Below are 15,055 nucleotides of genomic sequence, written 5' to 3' on the forward strand. Positions count from 1 at the left end.
CCTCACGCGATGCACGCAGGGCCCTGGAAAGCCTGCGTGGCTGGCGAGCGTCAGCTTGACCTAGGCAGCTCCAGCAGCCGGGCAAAGCCAGCCGAGCGCGCGTCGCCAGACGCGGTCACAGCAGCCTGACAGTCCCTCGTCCTACGGGCCGTGGCTTACGCTGTTCAGAAAACAGCGCCAGCACTCCCTCCCTTCATCCCTGAGATCACAACCATTGTTGTGAAGAACGGGATTTCTTACATTAAACAGTGGGGGTTGTTTCCAAGTCCTCTGAAAAGAAAAAAAAATGAAAAATAGGAATCGCTCAGCTGTTCATACCGGCATGAGCACGGGCTGAGGAGCTCCTCCAAGGAGGCAGCGGCTGCCGCTCAGGGGTCGGGGGACTTGGCCGCTCTCGGCGCCGCCGGGCAGCCAGCGGCCCTGCCGCTGCCCGAGGGCCCGCATGGCCGCGTCAGACTCGGCGGCCCGAGCTGCCCCGCCGGTACCGGAGGCCGAGGCAGGCAGGGAGGGAGCAGCTCTCGCAGTTACCGCACCGCGCCCCGCCGGCCCCTCGCCTTCCCAGCAGCCCCACCGGCGCGCGCCCCGCTGGAAGGGGCTCCCACGGCGCGGCCACCGCAAACGCGGGCCGGGGTTGGGGCCGGGTCGCCGCCATGTCCCCGTGTCCCTGCCCCCGCCCCGGGCGGGGCGCGGTGCAGCGCTGCCGCTTCCGCTGGTGCCGCTCCGCTCCCCGGAGCCGCAGGGCGCGCGGAAAGAATGAGCCGCGCCCGGGATCGCCTTAAATACCCCGCGCGCCGGGGGCGGGGGAAGGCGCGCGCGGCGCGGCGGCACTTTCCGGCGCGGCGGTGCCTGGCGGGACCTTGGGCGTGGCTGCGCATGCGCACGAGTGGAGCGGGCTGGGGGGTGTGGAGGCCTGCGCGGCCCCGGGGTGCCGGTACTGGTCACGGTGGGGGTGTCCCGGCAGCGTCTTGGAGGCCGGCGCCGGCGGAGGGGGCTGGGCGGCCCTGGCCGTGTTCTTGCAGGCGTCCCCCAGGGCCGCCGCTGAGGGCAGCCGGGGTCCGGGCCCGGGATCCGGCGGCGGCACCCCGTCCTGTGCCGGCCCGGGTTCTGAGGAGCCGGCCGCCAACGCCCCGAGCCTGCGTTTGCGGGACAGCTCGAGGGGTGCGGTTTCGCTGAGACGAACGGGAGGATTCATAGCGGTCGGGTTAAGGAGGTAAACCAGAGCACCTGGGGTGGGAGCGGGCTTGTTCTCTTTTTGGCGTGTCTTACAGACAACAGTATTAATAAAGCGCAGCGTTTGCAACCTTAAAATGCTGCCATTCTCACCGAACAGTCGGTCTTTAAGAAGTCAAAGCCGTGGAAAATTCATCTTTTCGGTGTTGTCGTTCCTCACAGTACACAAGCACAAGGAGCACTTTGTCCTAAGGGTCTCCAAGGGAGCCGGGAGCGGTGGGCAGGGTGTGCGTGGGGGGAAAGCGATGCGTGGCCGGGGGCACAGGACTGCGAGGAAAAGCCGATCCGCACAGCGCGGGTTTGGCGTAGGCAAGCTGTTTGCCTGCGGCGGGGGGAAGCTTACCCGCCCCATCCCTCTGAAGGAAAAGCTGTGACGGCGGTAACTGAAGCTTGCTAAGATCTTTTAAGTTACTCCCTGAAAAGCAGTTCCTTTTGATAGCGATGTGTGGACATTGTAGAATTTTATTCCTAAATGTATGCGTATTTGCAGTGCCAAACACCAAATCATATTTCGGTATATGAACACTTCCAGAGAAATCTAACATTCGCTCCAAAAGTCAGGTTTGAAGGAAACAAGTTCAGAGGATCTCTTTTCATCCTGGTGTAAATTTCTAGAAGATGCAAGCTCTTGCACAGAGGCTTAAAAATTTGCAGCTGACGCAAAATAATCTGTCTCAGGAAAAAAAAAACCCAACTCGTAAATACAGGGAGTTCTCGAGAGAAAAACTGCTATTGCAGTTCTGTGTATTCTTACTGGCCTTTAACACGTCTATAAAATGCTGCTGAGGTCTTCGCACTGTCACGTCTGCGGCCACAATTTATACAAACGTTGTGGGTACAAAGCAGCACCCGTGGTTTGCTGCTCCATTCCACTGTCTATCCCCTGACCACTGCAAAATCTCTGCCTGTATTGCAGTAAGTCCAAGCCATCTGTTCATAACTTCCCACGTTTTTGACCCTTATTCCTATCTATTTTTCATGCTTACTTCATGAATAAGCAGTCCGAATATTTCAATTACATTTAATGGAAGGAGCCTTAGAAAACTGCGGGGGGGGGGATGTGTCTTTTTTGTCCTTTTTTTTTCCCTTTTGTTTCTTGAATTCTGTCCCTTCGGGGTATATGATTTAAGAGCCTGTGAAGTAACCAGCACCTCTGTGCTAGGTAAGAGCACACAACTGATGGCAAAATGGCACTACATTTTGCATTTTCCTCACGCCATCTCATATGCGTGTTTCATATGCATTTTCTTTTTATTATCAGACTGCTGCTACACAGCAACGGCTCGAGGTTTGACATTGACTCCTGGCTGAGATTTTGCTCGCCCTTTTTCCCTGACCTGATGCCAATCACTTAGATCTCAGTTACATACAAAACTACTCTGAAATTCTCTGTGCTTCTACGTCGCTGCTTGGTATTTTATCAGTCTGAAGCGTAAACTGTGTCTCACACCTTCATCTTGTCCAGCAAAGCACTCCTGGAAACCCTCACTGTCACTCTCGTCTTGCTTAACTATCGTCACCTTCACAGCTCCTTCGCTTCTCCTCATTAATGTCTCCGAATAAAAACAGCTGCCCCAATAATAAGAGGTGGTGCTAACCCACTTTTTACTACCATGGAAAGTGAGTACAGTTTGTTAAACTCTTATTTACGTTAAGAGTAGATACTTGTCTATGCAAAACTGCCCTTTTGTACCTATTTTTTCACGAAATACAACAGTTTGTGTGGTCAAATGGTACTCTCATAAAAAAACAGTTACAATTGCAAATGAGAAATGTATGCCTAAAATAGTTTAAAAATATATATTAAATACATTTAAAATATAGAAAGCATTTTTACTATTTAAAATAATAATCTTGTTAAAAGGTCAGAACGCAGCAGGGACGGAGGGGCGTTCCAGATTTCACCGTGCTTTACAGCTCTCCCGTACCCTGGATGTTTGTCCAGCTCTTTCTAACGGCTCTGCTTATTGTGATGCACCAGAGGCCTGGCTTCCTGCAACACTGGACACTCAATTTGCAGTGACACGCTCAGCACCTCTGAAAGACAGCACAAGTTTGACTCAAGAATGAAAGCAATAAAATGCTTTTTTTTTTAATAAAGGTTGTTCTTGCTAGCTTTCGTGTTTTCCCTATCTGCCAAATATAATTTTAAAATGTAAACTGTGGTTTTCAGAAAGAAGCTACTGTAAATGCAGAATATTACTACTAGAATCTATCAGTCTTGTACAATGAGAAACTGATACAGATTTTGCAACTCAATAAATACATAATGTCCACTGAATAATGTTTAATAAAATGTTTACCTCAGCAATAACAAACTATATGAGAAGTACAGTGTTTTACAGAACAGATACATTAAATGGTACTAGTGCGTTTACTGTCAGCTTTTCTTGCCTAAATATAGAAGATATTTAAGTGAAAAAATGTGCTAAGAACCAAGCCAGCTCTTAGGGTTCATTTCCTTGAAGGCATGAACCTGCTAAAAGACAAGATAAATGAACTTTGATCTCTTGAGCAGGCAAGCAGTCGTACTGGGGTAACACTTACACACATTCTGAACCCCGTAACACACCACACAACCACATGGATCAGTACGAGCAACGCTTAACGTGCAGAGCGGTTTGTGCCTGTCGTACATAGCGCTGTGTCTACGCAGGGTAGATTTCAGCACATTTTCACATGAGGCGAACATGCATCCACATTTTCAGGAATGACTACAAACATTTAAGGTGATCCGAAGGAGGAAGCCCTGACCTGACGACTGCGGCCAGTGGGATTTCTGCCGTTGGCTTCATGCAGTGAAGAAAGTGCACGGGGTTATTTCGATGACTGTTTTTAGACTTGCCCCTTGCTGCTCACCCAAGCCTGTACTGCTCTGCACGTAGCCAGTTCTGCCTCGCTCCCTTCTCCCCCCTTTCCTGCAGTGCACACATTCTGCAGTTACCCATTCTGCCAGCAGCTCTGCCTTTGCGGCTGCCTCTCGTCTTGGTGCTGACAGCAGTCGCCTTCTCCTCATCCCCCACTTCAGATCCCGGCCATGTCCTCTGTGATAGAAACCAATCATGCATCACATTAACTTAATGAGGTATTAATTACATTTAAGAATCAATTCCTTCTCTTCTACAAACAGTATTTTGGCAATTATAATCTGTCTGTAGGTATTTTTTAAACTTAAATATATATATATAAAAGGTGTAATAAATAACTTTTTTTTTTGAAAGTGAGAAGGGAGATTAGATTTGTGAAGTCGTTGATGTTTCTCCTTGGTTTGCGCCGTCTCCTTGTGCTGAGTGAGTCAAAAACTGTCCCGTGGCTCCAATGTACAACCTGGAACGCATCGGCCACTTCTGCAAGAGAAGAGACAAGCACAGCGCTGAGATCCCCAGGACCTTTCCAGTCTGAATGCAGTTCTCAGCAAAGCTTTAAAAGTTGATGGATCCACAATACAAGAAAATAGGAAACTGTTGCCATCACCCGAAAGTTCCTGTGTGTCATGCATTGGAAAATGTCATTGGAAGCTGGATAAGAAACCTCCGCCTGGGTATTTTCTCTGGTAATGAATCGTGAGGCACAGCACCGAACCCCCACCGAGACCCAACAGTCAGGAGGAGGCCGTGCTGACCGATCATCGTACCACCATTCTCTGTTGGTAAGAGAAACCAAAGCATCCCTCTTTTCAGTGCCAGGAACGCTGTGAGGATACACCAGCGCCTGCAGGGACTGCAGCCCCGTGTGCGTTCCCGTTCGTGCCGGCCAGCCCCCCACCACACCGACTGCAGCACAGGGGCTGCTGAAGGAATTTAATAGAATTGCTCCTTGGCGGTCTTCTTGCTCTTTGTCAGCTCCAACAGTTTCAGATGAGACAGTTCAGCTTTCCATTCATTGATTATTGGAATAATCAGTGACATTGGTGTTAAATATCTATTCTTATAGCTCGACTTTCTTCAGCGAGCCAGTCTCTGCGAACAGCCCTGCAGTAAGGGTGACGGCAGCTGGGTGCCTTCCTCTCGGGAGGAGGCGCTCAGCTCCAGTTTGATGTGCTGAGTCCGTTACTAGAGAGGGGGATGTTTGAAAAGGCAACTTGTCATAACCATCGGGTGCAAAAAGTACCTGAAACAGCCAGCGTGTTGTTCCAAAAGAATACAATTTTTTAAAGATGCTTTTGGGAACAGGCTGGCACCTTTCCTGTGGGTAACCAAAGAGAGCTCTGAGAAGTAGAGGGGCTTAATACTGCAGTTAAATCTCAGCTCTTCTATTTAAAGACATAAAGAAGCACCAGATCCTGACTTGGCCAGACCATACGATCTCATGCAGCATTTTTTATTTCAAGTGTGATGTTATGATTTCATCACCAGTAAGACATCTGAGTTTAAAGTCAGTAACCATATTTTTTGTTCGATGTGCATACTTTACTTTCCTCGCTATTTGTATTTACTGTGCTTGATATATGAGTGTAGTTAAAGTCCTTATCTGTACTGGTTGTCTCATGTCCTGCACTTTGGGGTTTTTTTTTTGAAGCATGTGCTATGATTTATCTGTGACACACTTGTTCTACCGCCAACTAAAAAAATTAATTTACTCCCAGGAATATTAGAAATATTGGTTACACTCACAGAGTCTTTACAAAACTAAACACGGGTAAATGGCACATAAATAAGATTATGAAAAATAACTGCTGGATGAATCCAGTATTGCTGTATTCCAGTAGCCCAGGAAATGTGCATCTGGAGCATTTAACTGCTGTAATAACTATTTAAAAGTATTTTTCTCCCAGTAATAGTTGGCAGCTGATAAATACCTTAAGAGACCTGTGTCCTTTCCCTCTGACCAAGGAAACTAACAGAAGCTACTTCAAACTTATTTTGAAATACATCACAATATTTTTTTTTCTTAAATTATAGCCACTTTCTAATTGATATAAAGGTTTTGGTTTCTTAATGAGCCTGCTAATCATTCAAATGGCCTCAGAAGGCTACGTTCACACCATGCTTTTTACAGCGGCCGACACTGTGAACAAGAAACCCTGTGTGAATTACTCACTTCATAGGAATTAGAGATTACTTCACAAATTAATCTTAATTAAAGCATTCTGAATTCATCAGACTCTTAAGGGGGGAAAAAAAAGCAAACACCTCAGTGCTCTAACTCAGTCCCTGAGACCAGAGCCAAAGAAAACACCCCCTGGTATTTAAGTCCCGTCAGTCAGCCAGTGATGCATTTGAAAACAGTTTCCAGCCCCAGGTCCTCTCCAAGAGCAGTTCCCCTTTCTCGTCCCCTCTGCATCGCTGTGATTTTTTTTTTTTTTGACAAAGGGAAGAGCAACAACAGCGTATACCAACTAGACAAAGTAAATGCATCAGAAAAGCATGTTCAGAGAAGAAATTAGCACATGGCTTAGCACGTGGCCAGGAACTGATGTCACTCCCCGTACCTTGGCTGCCTCAGCAGGAGAGCCAAAGCGGGCCCAGCCGTGGCTGGGGTCACCGCTATGGACAGTGCATCACCTCAACCACGCACATCCCCTACAGCTGGTTCTGGTGGGGTTTTGGGGGAGGATCACCAAGGTTTCCATGACGGGACTGAGAAGGTGCTGGTACTGCTCTGGCGCTGCCCGCTGCCTTCACTTCCAAAGGACCAAGTCCCACTAGGTTTGGACCTATGCCATACTTGATATTTTTGTGCCAAGTCCCGGAAGCTGGAGGAACAGAGCTCCCGGACGTTTCCATCAGGCCCCTAGCACCTAAATGCAGTGGTTAGTCTAGGCAGTCTTTTCATGCATTAACTCTGGCAAGGTGAATAAGTTTGAAATCTTTAGTTTCATCTAAGTATCTTTAAGACCTATTATTTACTTCTTCACTGAGAGAAGGTGGTAGCCACTCCTCAGCTGTCCTACCTTGACAGGGTGGAGGTACCCATCCCCTCGCAGCGTACCCAAGCCCTCTCCTGGTGCCTCTTCCTCGTCCTGAAGGCTGCGAGTGAGGTGCGCGATGTAGGTGGTGGCCAGGAGGAGCACATCCAGCTTGGAGAGCTTGGTGTCAGGCGGCACGGAGGGAAGAGTCTTCTGCAGCTCGAGGAAGGCATGGCGCAGGGTTTGAACCCGACTGCGCTCTCGAGCAGCATTAGCAGCGGCGGGTCTGCCAGGAGGTGCCCCGGCCCGCTGCCCAGCCACCAAGGGCGGGCAGGAATTGCCGCCAGCAGCAGAAGGCAGCAGGGAATCGGGCTCTGCGCCCGGGCCGGAGATCTCCTCCCTGCTCTCAGCTAAGTGTCCACAGTCCATCGGTGACTTCCTCAGCAGGGAGGGTCCTGCAACCAACAAGAGTATCTCTGAAGCCAGCCGCCGCACTCTGCCGAAGCAACCGCTTTCTAAAAACAAAGATTATCAGCAACACAAGTGCTGCCCCTGCCAGGAAAAGCCAGAATGCTGCTGTGCAGCTGTGCGAGCTGGTTTTCTGCTTATTAACTTGTTATCACACACAGGTACAGAAAGAGAAGTTAAATTCTTCACAAAGATTGAACTTTTGGAGGGGGACAGTATTACACAGAGACCTAAAGATCACCCGGCTCTTCTGAGAAAAACCAACAGGCAACGCTGAGCAGCACTGCCGCAGTGGTTTCCATTTACAACCAACTAAAAATTAGGCTAAATGCAATTTTTTTTTAAACACATTATTTGTATAATTTGGGATGCGAGACCATGTGTATATTTTCTATTTACCTGCTATCGTTTTATTGACGGTCTTTTAAGTGATCAGGGCTCCGTGGATTACAGAAAGAAAAACATAATTTTCAGATGCCACAGAGCGTAGTGCTGAGGTTTTGAATGCCGAAGCTTGGTCCACGATTTTAAAGGATCAGGAACCAACTTCTATCCTTCTACCCTAAATGCTACTCAGGAATTTCCGTGCTTATCCTATAGCTTCTACTTTTTCAAGCATAAAAAGCATCTCATAAACTGGATTTTGGCCATTGGGGGGCAAAAGAACCCTTTGAAAACAACAGCACAAAGCTCCTTTTGAGCAAAATAATGACTGCGAGGTCTTTTCCCAATTTTCAGAAAAGACGGTCAGTCCGCTCTGCCTATAATAAAACTCACACTCCTCTAATTCCTTCAATTCCACAGTAAACTGCAATTCAATCAATACTCCCCGCAGCGCAGCACTTCTTAGCTGGAATCACACCTGATGCTGTTGCGCTTTGTCAAGCAGCCCTTCCGGGTGCCTCAGACAGATCCTGGCTTTCACGTCGTGGGAGCGGCTGTTTCTGTGACAGCCCAGCTAAACAACAAGGGCAAGAACAAGTTATTAAAAAAACTTTTAATTGCATTCAAATACAGTGTAATTTAAGAAATTTAAATAAAATCGATGCACCCGAATGACTGAAGATCTACATTTACAAAAATCAGGCCTTATTTTGCAAAGCATTTCAGCCAAATGCTGAAGTCCCACTGAAGTCCCTCTGTAATTGCAGCTGATAGTGGCAAAAAAACCCACGACAATGAACCAAGTCAAAGATTTCTAGCAGAGAAGAGGAAAGGTTTCCTAATAATCCTTTTTGCAAGGTTCTAATTTGATGGTATTTACAAGATATTGTTATTTTGGTTGCTTTACTGTCACTAATTTGCTGTTAATCTGGCTCACAGAGTTTTACCAGGTAGCGTTCTCTTAAACAGTAGTACAGTTTAGGCTGAAAATATTTGTGAAATACTCTGTGTGCATTATAACTGTAAACTAAATACAAAAAATAACTTATGACCAATATAAAATAAAACTCACATTAAGTCTACATGAGCTTGTCTTGAATGAGGGCTGAAAAATGGTCCTTAAATTGGCTATTTCCTTTAACTTACAATAAAAAAGGTTCCATTTGCTTTTTGTTTGTTTGTTTGTTTTGATATTTTCTCATTGTGTTAAGCCACAGCTGAATCTGGATGCTTTTCAGTGGAAAAAGAAAATAATCATTATTGCTATTGCAGAGTCAAGACAATAATGAAAACTAGCAGAAGCATCAATCTTTTCAGATTTATCAGCAGGATTTCTAATTTTCCATCCTATTAAAATCCCACTGAAACGAAGAAGTCTTCACTGATTACTGGAAAAGTCCACATTACCCAAGGATACAGACAGACTGGGTATAAATGATGCAGTTGGGATTTTGCTGTATTGGTGTACAAGCGAATGGAGCGCGCGAATGACTGCGTGACATAAGTATATAGAAGTGCACCTACCTAAAAACCTCATTTCCTTGGGCGCCTCTTGGAGTAGAAGTTTCTGTTTTCGCAGCTTCACGTCTACATCAGATGAAATCCTGGGCCTAGGGGAAAAAAAAGGCAATGTTTCAGCTTTGGAAAAGAGAGCGTTCCCTCTGAGTTGATTTCTTCGCTGTCAGGTTTCCCATCAGATGTGCACAGCAAACGGCCCGAGAAAATCCGCTGCGCAGAAACACGGGCTGTGCTGTAGGTCTGTACACGCGTGTACCCAAACACGGGGGTTCCTGAGCCACGGTGGCGCCTGTCACGCGCTGGGGCTGGGCAGTGTGGCTCTTCACCCCACTGCCGTCAGGGTGCATGCTGCGGTGCAGACCGAGGGGTCACCCAAACCTCCTGGGCCAAAAAAACCTGTTGCTGAAAAACTAAAGGAAATGAAATGCCTCTGGGCAACAGTCGGTTTCCATCCCATCTCCTTCAAAATTTTATGGGGGAGGGGTTTGGTTTTTTGAGATAATCGCAGTAATTTTTGCAAACACCCACTTGCTGCCTGGCGTGCAGAGACACCTGGAAATGGGTATGTGAAAGGAAGTAAAAGTATTTATATTATTTCTAAAGCGTTTCTGTTGCAGTATTTCTAATGCAAGCGGATGCATTCGTGGCTTGTATGATATTACAAAAGACATAATTGGTTTGAAATCTAATTAGTTTAACAAAGAAAACACTTATTTTAGTTCTACATTCCGTGCCAATTAAATGGGGATGAAGGCAACCTGCCCACACGGACAAGGAAAAGATGGAAACCGCCAGAGCAGAGTACGCAGACCGGAAAAAAATGAGTGGAAAGATAAAGGGTGAACTTGTTCGCAGCCTTTTCAGTTGTTCCTGGGGGGAAAAAAAAAAATTACAGTGAATCTCTATTATTTTGCATCGGTTTCAAACAGACCTTGCCCTTTGCGTTACTCCGGTAACCGGTAACGAAAATGCTTTGGAGCGGGGAGAGAGGAGCGCGCCCGTTGCCGTGCGAAGGCAGCGCGGGCGCTGACCGGTCCCGCCGCCCCCGTCCCGCACCCCCGGCCCCTGAACCGGCTCCCCGCCGCCTCGTGGAGGGGACCCCGACCGGGGGGAACATGGGTTCCCCGCGGCCTCCAGCCCGGGGATGAACTCACCGTGCCCGTCCCGTCCCGTCGCGCCCGGCCCCGCGGCCCCGCTTATAAAGACGCCGCGACCGGTGGGTGCGGTGGGGCCGGGTCGCACCTGCCCCCCCCCCCCCCGCCCCCGGGCTCCCCCCTCCTGCCAGCCCGGGCGGCAGCGACCGCCCCTTCCCGGGCGGATGGGTCATTAATCACGGAGCTGTCGGGGGGCGGCATCGCCTCACAAACCACCCCCCCACCCCCCCTCTCACCCCCGACAGCGCCCGGGGGGCGGCCCCGGGTCCGCGGGGGGCACGGGCGGAGGGAGGCAGGGAAGGAGAGTGTGGGGGTCCCACGGCCGAGGCCCCGTCCCGCAGGCGCGGGGGGTGGCAGCCGTATCGTGGCTGCCACCGTGGGGGGATGGACCCACACGCGTGGGTCCGAATGCGGAGTGGACACAGGTCCGGGCTGAGGCGCGACCCGGCGGGCAGAGGGGCGATTTGAAAGTGAACGGGGAGCAATTAAAAATTAGTGACGTTAATGAAAGGGGACAGTCAAAATAAATAGCGGGGGTATAGAATTAGCCCAGAAAAAACATTTCGGACGAAGCCCGATGGTGCGATAACAGCGACACAATAAATCAAGCCTCGGGAGCAGTGGGAAAACAAAGTCTGAACGACTCGTTACTGGGTTTGCGGCCAAGAAAATTAAGGATTTAATCTCCAGCGGTAATTGGAAATCCCGGGAAGGGACGAGTTAGAGACGGGAGGGACGAGCCCGGTGAGGACACGGCGGTGGCCGGGCACTTGCTCTCGATGGGGCCCCGCGTCCTTCCCGCGGGGGTGTGGCGGCCTCCGACCGGCCTCGGCCTGGCCCCAGCCCAGCTTCGGCCCCAGCCCCGGCCCCAGCCCAGCTTCGGCCCCAGCCCCGGCCCCGGCCTGGCCCCAGCCCAGCTTCGGCCCCAGCCCCGGCCCCGGCCGCCGCAGCCGCTGCCCCTCGGGGGCGGCCGGAACCGGGCGAGCCGGTCCCAGCGCAGGGCTCCGAGACGAGTATTTCCCCTCCCGCGCTGAGGGGGCCGAGCAGGAGCCCCCGGCCCGGCCCCACCGGCCTCCCTGCCCCCGGGGCACCCGCAGCCCCGCGGGGCCACCTATGGGCTGCTTCATGGGAGGCGAATGTAAACAGCAAAACCGATTCTGTGCCTCTACACTTCCCTTACCCGGGGCTGGCTGCCTCGGTTGGGGTTTCCCTTCTTCTGCCAGGCGTTACTCTGACCAAAGCTACTCTGTCAGTATTTGCAAGGCCACGATTACGGGCTTCACCCACACCACGGATGGTCCTTCAGCCTCCTGAACAAAGAACAACGAAGCTGCAGCTCCTTGGAGCATGGTGGAGGCCCCTGTGCTGGGTTGGCCTTGCACCGCGGCCCACCTTTCAGCCTTGAGGTCTCCAGGTCTGCCTCCAGCGCAAGTGAGCATTGCCAAAACCTTTCTGCAGCGAAAACCTCTCAGAAATTCACTCTGCCAGCCTCTGGGGCTCAAACAAGCAACTCTTGAACACATCCTTAATCTTGCGCTGAAAATGCCCTTGCTGACACCAAGGTGGGAGAACTGATCCCAAAGTCGACAGGAGCAGGGAGACTTCTCCTCCAGCCCCAGTCCCGCGGGGCCCCTCTTTCGTTCTGCAATTGCCAACCATGTGCCGACTGGGTCCAGCACACAGGTCTGGGGGTCAGCCCTCCTGTAGGCCAAGGACGTGTCTTAGGTCTGCCTGCCCAAGAAATGTCTGCTCCAAAAGGATTTCTCACTAGTCTGAAAACGTAGGGACCCTCAGCAACATTAACGTGGGTCAATGATAGGCAGAACTTAAGAGTAAGCCACCTAATTTCCCGAGAGTTCCAAGCCACCCTAAATGAGCAGATCATGAGTGCTATGCTCTTCTTCTCTGCTCTCATGAGATTAATGACACAACATTATGGTTGGTTTTTGTTTTTGCTTTCCCATTGTGCACATGCTGAGTTCAGCCTCAGTGCAGGAAATCCAGCAGAAGGAGTTGAAAGAGAAGAGGTGGAACCCCCGTTACCACCTTTTGACAACCCCAAATCCAGCTCGCTGGAGTGCAGTTGGAGAGATTGCACAGTGAGATTGGTGAGTGGCGTTTGGAGACACCACCCTGGCTGCTAACACAGTTACCCAAGAAGAGGTGCTTTAGAGATATTAAAAAAAACCCCAAACAGATATAAAGGTACAAATAGTTGCTCTTTGCCCCATCAAGACTTTTTCCTACCAGAAGACTCCTCCTCCATTGCAACCACAAAGAGATCCAGTGATTATTTTCTCCTATCAACCCACCATTTAAGTCTAAAGCTGTAACAAGCTGCTGCAGCTGTTTCTTCTTCTTTCCCAGATAAATGTCTGAGAATTACTTTCCTGCCTTACCTTCCACAGTATATTTCAAATCTGAGAAACACCAGAGTCACAGAAGAGCCAGATTTCCAGTGTGATTTAGGTAAGAAAAAGTTCCACCAGAGACAGAGCGATGTTTTTCCAGGTACACTTTGCTCCCTTCATGTCAGATTATTTTTCTGGGTTTACAGCTACACTTCAGCATGAACAGTCATGGTATTTCTTTCCAATTTGTTCATTTTCTCCCATTCTCACTTCTGTATAAGGACTTAACAAGTCGGGTTGTCTGCTGGTGAGGTGGGGCGTGGATGTTGGCGCTATTGATGGACCAGCAGAAACGTCACTCATCCGAGTAAAACAGTTGTGGCGCAAAGCCACCGCGGTCTGGATCTGGTCAGGTCCCACTGGTTCCAGCTGTAGCTTGGGAGTAAATCAAAGGCAAGAGACAGCCGCAGGAGAGCCAAAATAGGTTGAAATTCAGAACTTCAGCTTCCTGGGGAAATATCAGCATTTCACAGAGGGAGTGCATTCCAAACCCGAACAAGTATTTTGAAAATTTCCCGTTAAATACTTTTTTTTTCCCTTTGCTTCAAATGCCATGTTGTTAGTGTATTGTAGGACTGCAGCATATTCTGCAGTTATGTCAAATACGTTATATTACAGTGAAGCAAAATAGTTTTTATTGTATTTTCTAAATTACTAAAGGCAGAGCTGCTTCTTAATACTGGAATACTAGAACACATCAGTGCCTCTCCAGTATTTTAACAAAGATTTTAACATTGAAAATAGAAGAAAATAGGGCAAAGATTTTTAATTTAATCTCTCCTTCCAAATTTGCTGATCAAAGTAGTTTAGCTTCCAAAAATGTTGTCTTAATCAAAATTCCATTTTAAATTACAAAGTCTTTTGAGGAAAATTTTCATTAAGAACCTTAAAACAATAAAAAAGTTTTAAATTTGCTCTCCTGCTCCCCTTTAAAGTTGTCCTCTCTCTAGATTTTTCCATTTAGAGTCACAAGTCCAAATATGTAAAGACAAATGTGGGGATTTTTAAAAATGACAAAATTCTCAGAGGCAAGTTGCAAAAAGGAAGCTTGAGTGAGTTTAATATTCCGTTCTCCCAGCTACCACCAAGAAGCAGACATCAGCTTTTCTCAGTAATAATTACTTTTAAAATATATCTAAAATACCTATCAGAAGGGCTCCATTCCAGTGTGTGTGTGCATAAGTGTTAGCGCATAATATTAAGACTTAGTTTTATATTATTTAAAAAGACGTAAGCCTTTTTAAAGACTTGGATGCTGACATCCTGCCATAATTCCATTTCACACCCACAGATGTTTAAGGAAATGCTTCAAAACGGTTCCATTCTAGATCACATCCACGGTGTCCAGTGTGGAAGGGTCTCCATTAGCTCAGCCGCTCTCACTCTGGGAAGAGAGAAGGCAAAACTGGGGTGAAGGATGAGAAACCCAGGAGATCCGGCTCAGAGTTTTCCCTGGCTAGCAGCCGTGTGAGAAGTGCAGTGTTGCAGCCAGCAAGAGCGAGTGGAGCAGGAGCTGAGCAGGGTAAGGGCTGGCTTTGCTGGAACTAAAGTGTGAATATTTATGCATCAAATGACAGCGCGAATGATTGCACTCAAGGGGGAATCGCAGACTTAAAATGGAGGGGTTCAGAGCAGACCAAAGAATGGGACTGAACATACATGTATGCAGCTGGAATATAGCCAGGCTACGACAGGACATCGAAAGCAGGAGGGAGATGGGATCCAGAGAGACCGAGACCCACTGTGCTGTTTTACCAGTGGAAGACTTTGATAGGGGCTTCCTTTAGCTAGACCTGAGTTGCTTGGTTGCAGGAATCACTGTGCAAAACACACAGGGAATGTACAGGGAATGATTCATTCAGTTCCTAAATATTTCACGTAACATACAATAAACTAAAATCTTAAAGCTGGAAACATTCAGAACCTATGAAAAATCAATCACGCTCTGGATGGCTTACTGGCATAACACCCATTGAGAGATATTAAAGATCCATTAAACATTTTTAAGCAGGTGTGTGCAAGGCAAAGGGAAGTGTAGGGGT

At 48.7% G+C, this 15,055-nt stretch overlaps 1 protein-coding gene and 1 long non-coding RNA gene across 5 annotated transcripts; one reads left to right on the forward strand and one right to left on the reverse strand.

Moving 5' to 3' along the window:
* The first annotated feature begins 1,029 nt into the window (after nt 1–1,029).
* On the forward strand, nt 1,030–6,102 carry LOC147601819 (uncharacterized). The gene is made up of 2 exons (XR_015257708.1): nt 1,030–1,210; nt 4,452–6,102. It is a non-coding gene; the product is annotated as an uncharacterized LOC147601819 (long non-coding RNA).
* On the reverse strand, nt 4,448–10,673 carry TCF24 (transcription factor 24). 4 transcript variants are annotated; one of them, XM_086740905.1, is made up of 4 exons: nt 10,603–10,673; nt 9,455–9,540; nt 7,124–8,504; nt 4,448–4,577 (listed from the first exon to the last, which is right to left on the reverse strand). In XM_086740905.1, exons 3-4 carry the CDS (start codon nt 7,505–7,507, stop codon nt 4,464–4,466), a joined length of 498 nt encoding a protein of 165 aa, XP_086597031.1. In that variant the 5' UTR covers nt 7,508–8,504; nt 9,455–9,540; nt 10,603–10,673; the 3' UTR covers nt 4,448–4,463. The 4 variants fall into 4 exon arrangements, with proteins under 4 accessions (XP_086597031.1, XP_086597030.1, XP_086597029.1 ...); XM_086740904.1 differs by lacking the exon at nt 10,603–10,673 and adding an exon at nt 9,705–9,953; XM_086740903.1 differs by lacking the exon at nt 10,603–10,673 and having other exon boundaries at nt 9,455–9,953.
* Between the last annotated feature and the right edge of the window lie 4,382 nt (nt 10,674–15,055).

This window comes from Chlamydotis macqueenii, chromosome 2 (assembly GCF_036417535.1).
Source record: "Chlamydotis macqueenii isolate bChlMac1 chromosome 2, bChlMac1.mat, whole genome shotgun sequence".
Classification (NCBI taxonomy): Eukaryota; Metazoa; Chordata; class Aves; order Otidiformes; family Otididae; genus Chlamydotis; species Chlamydotis macqueenii.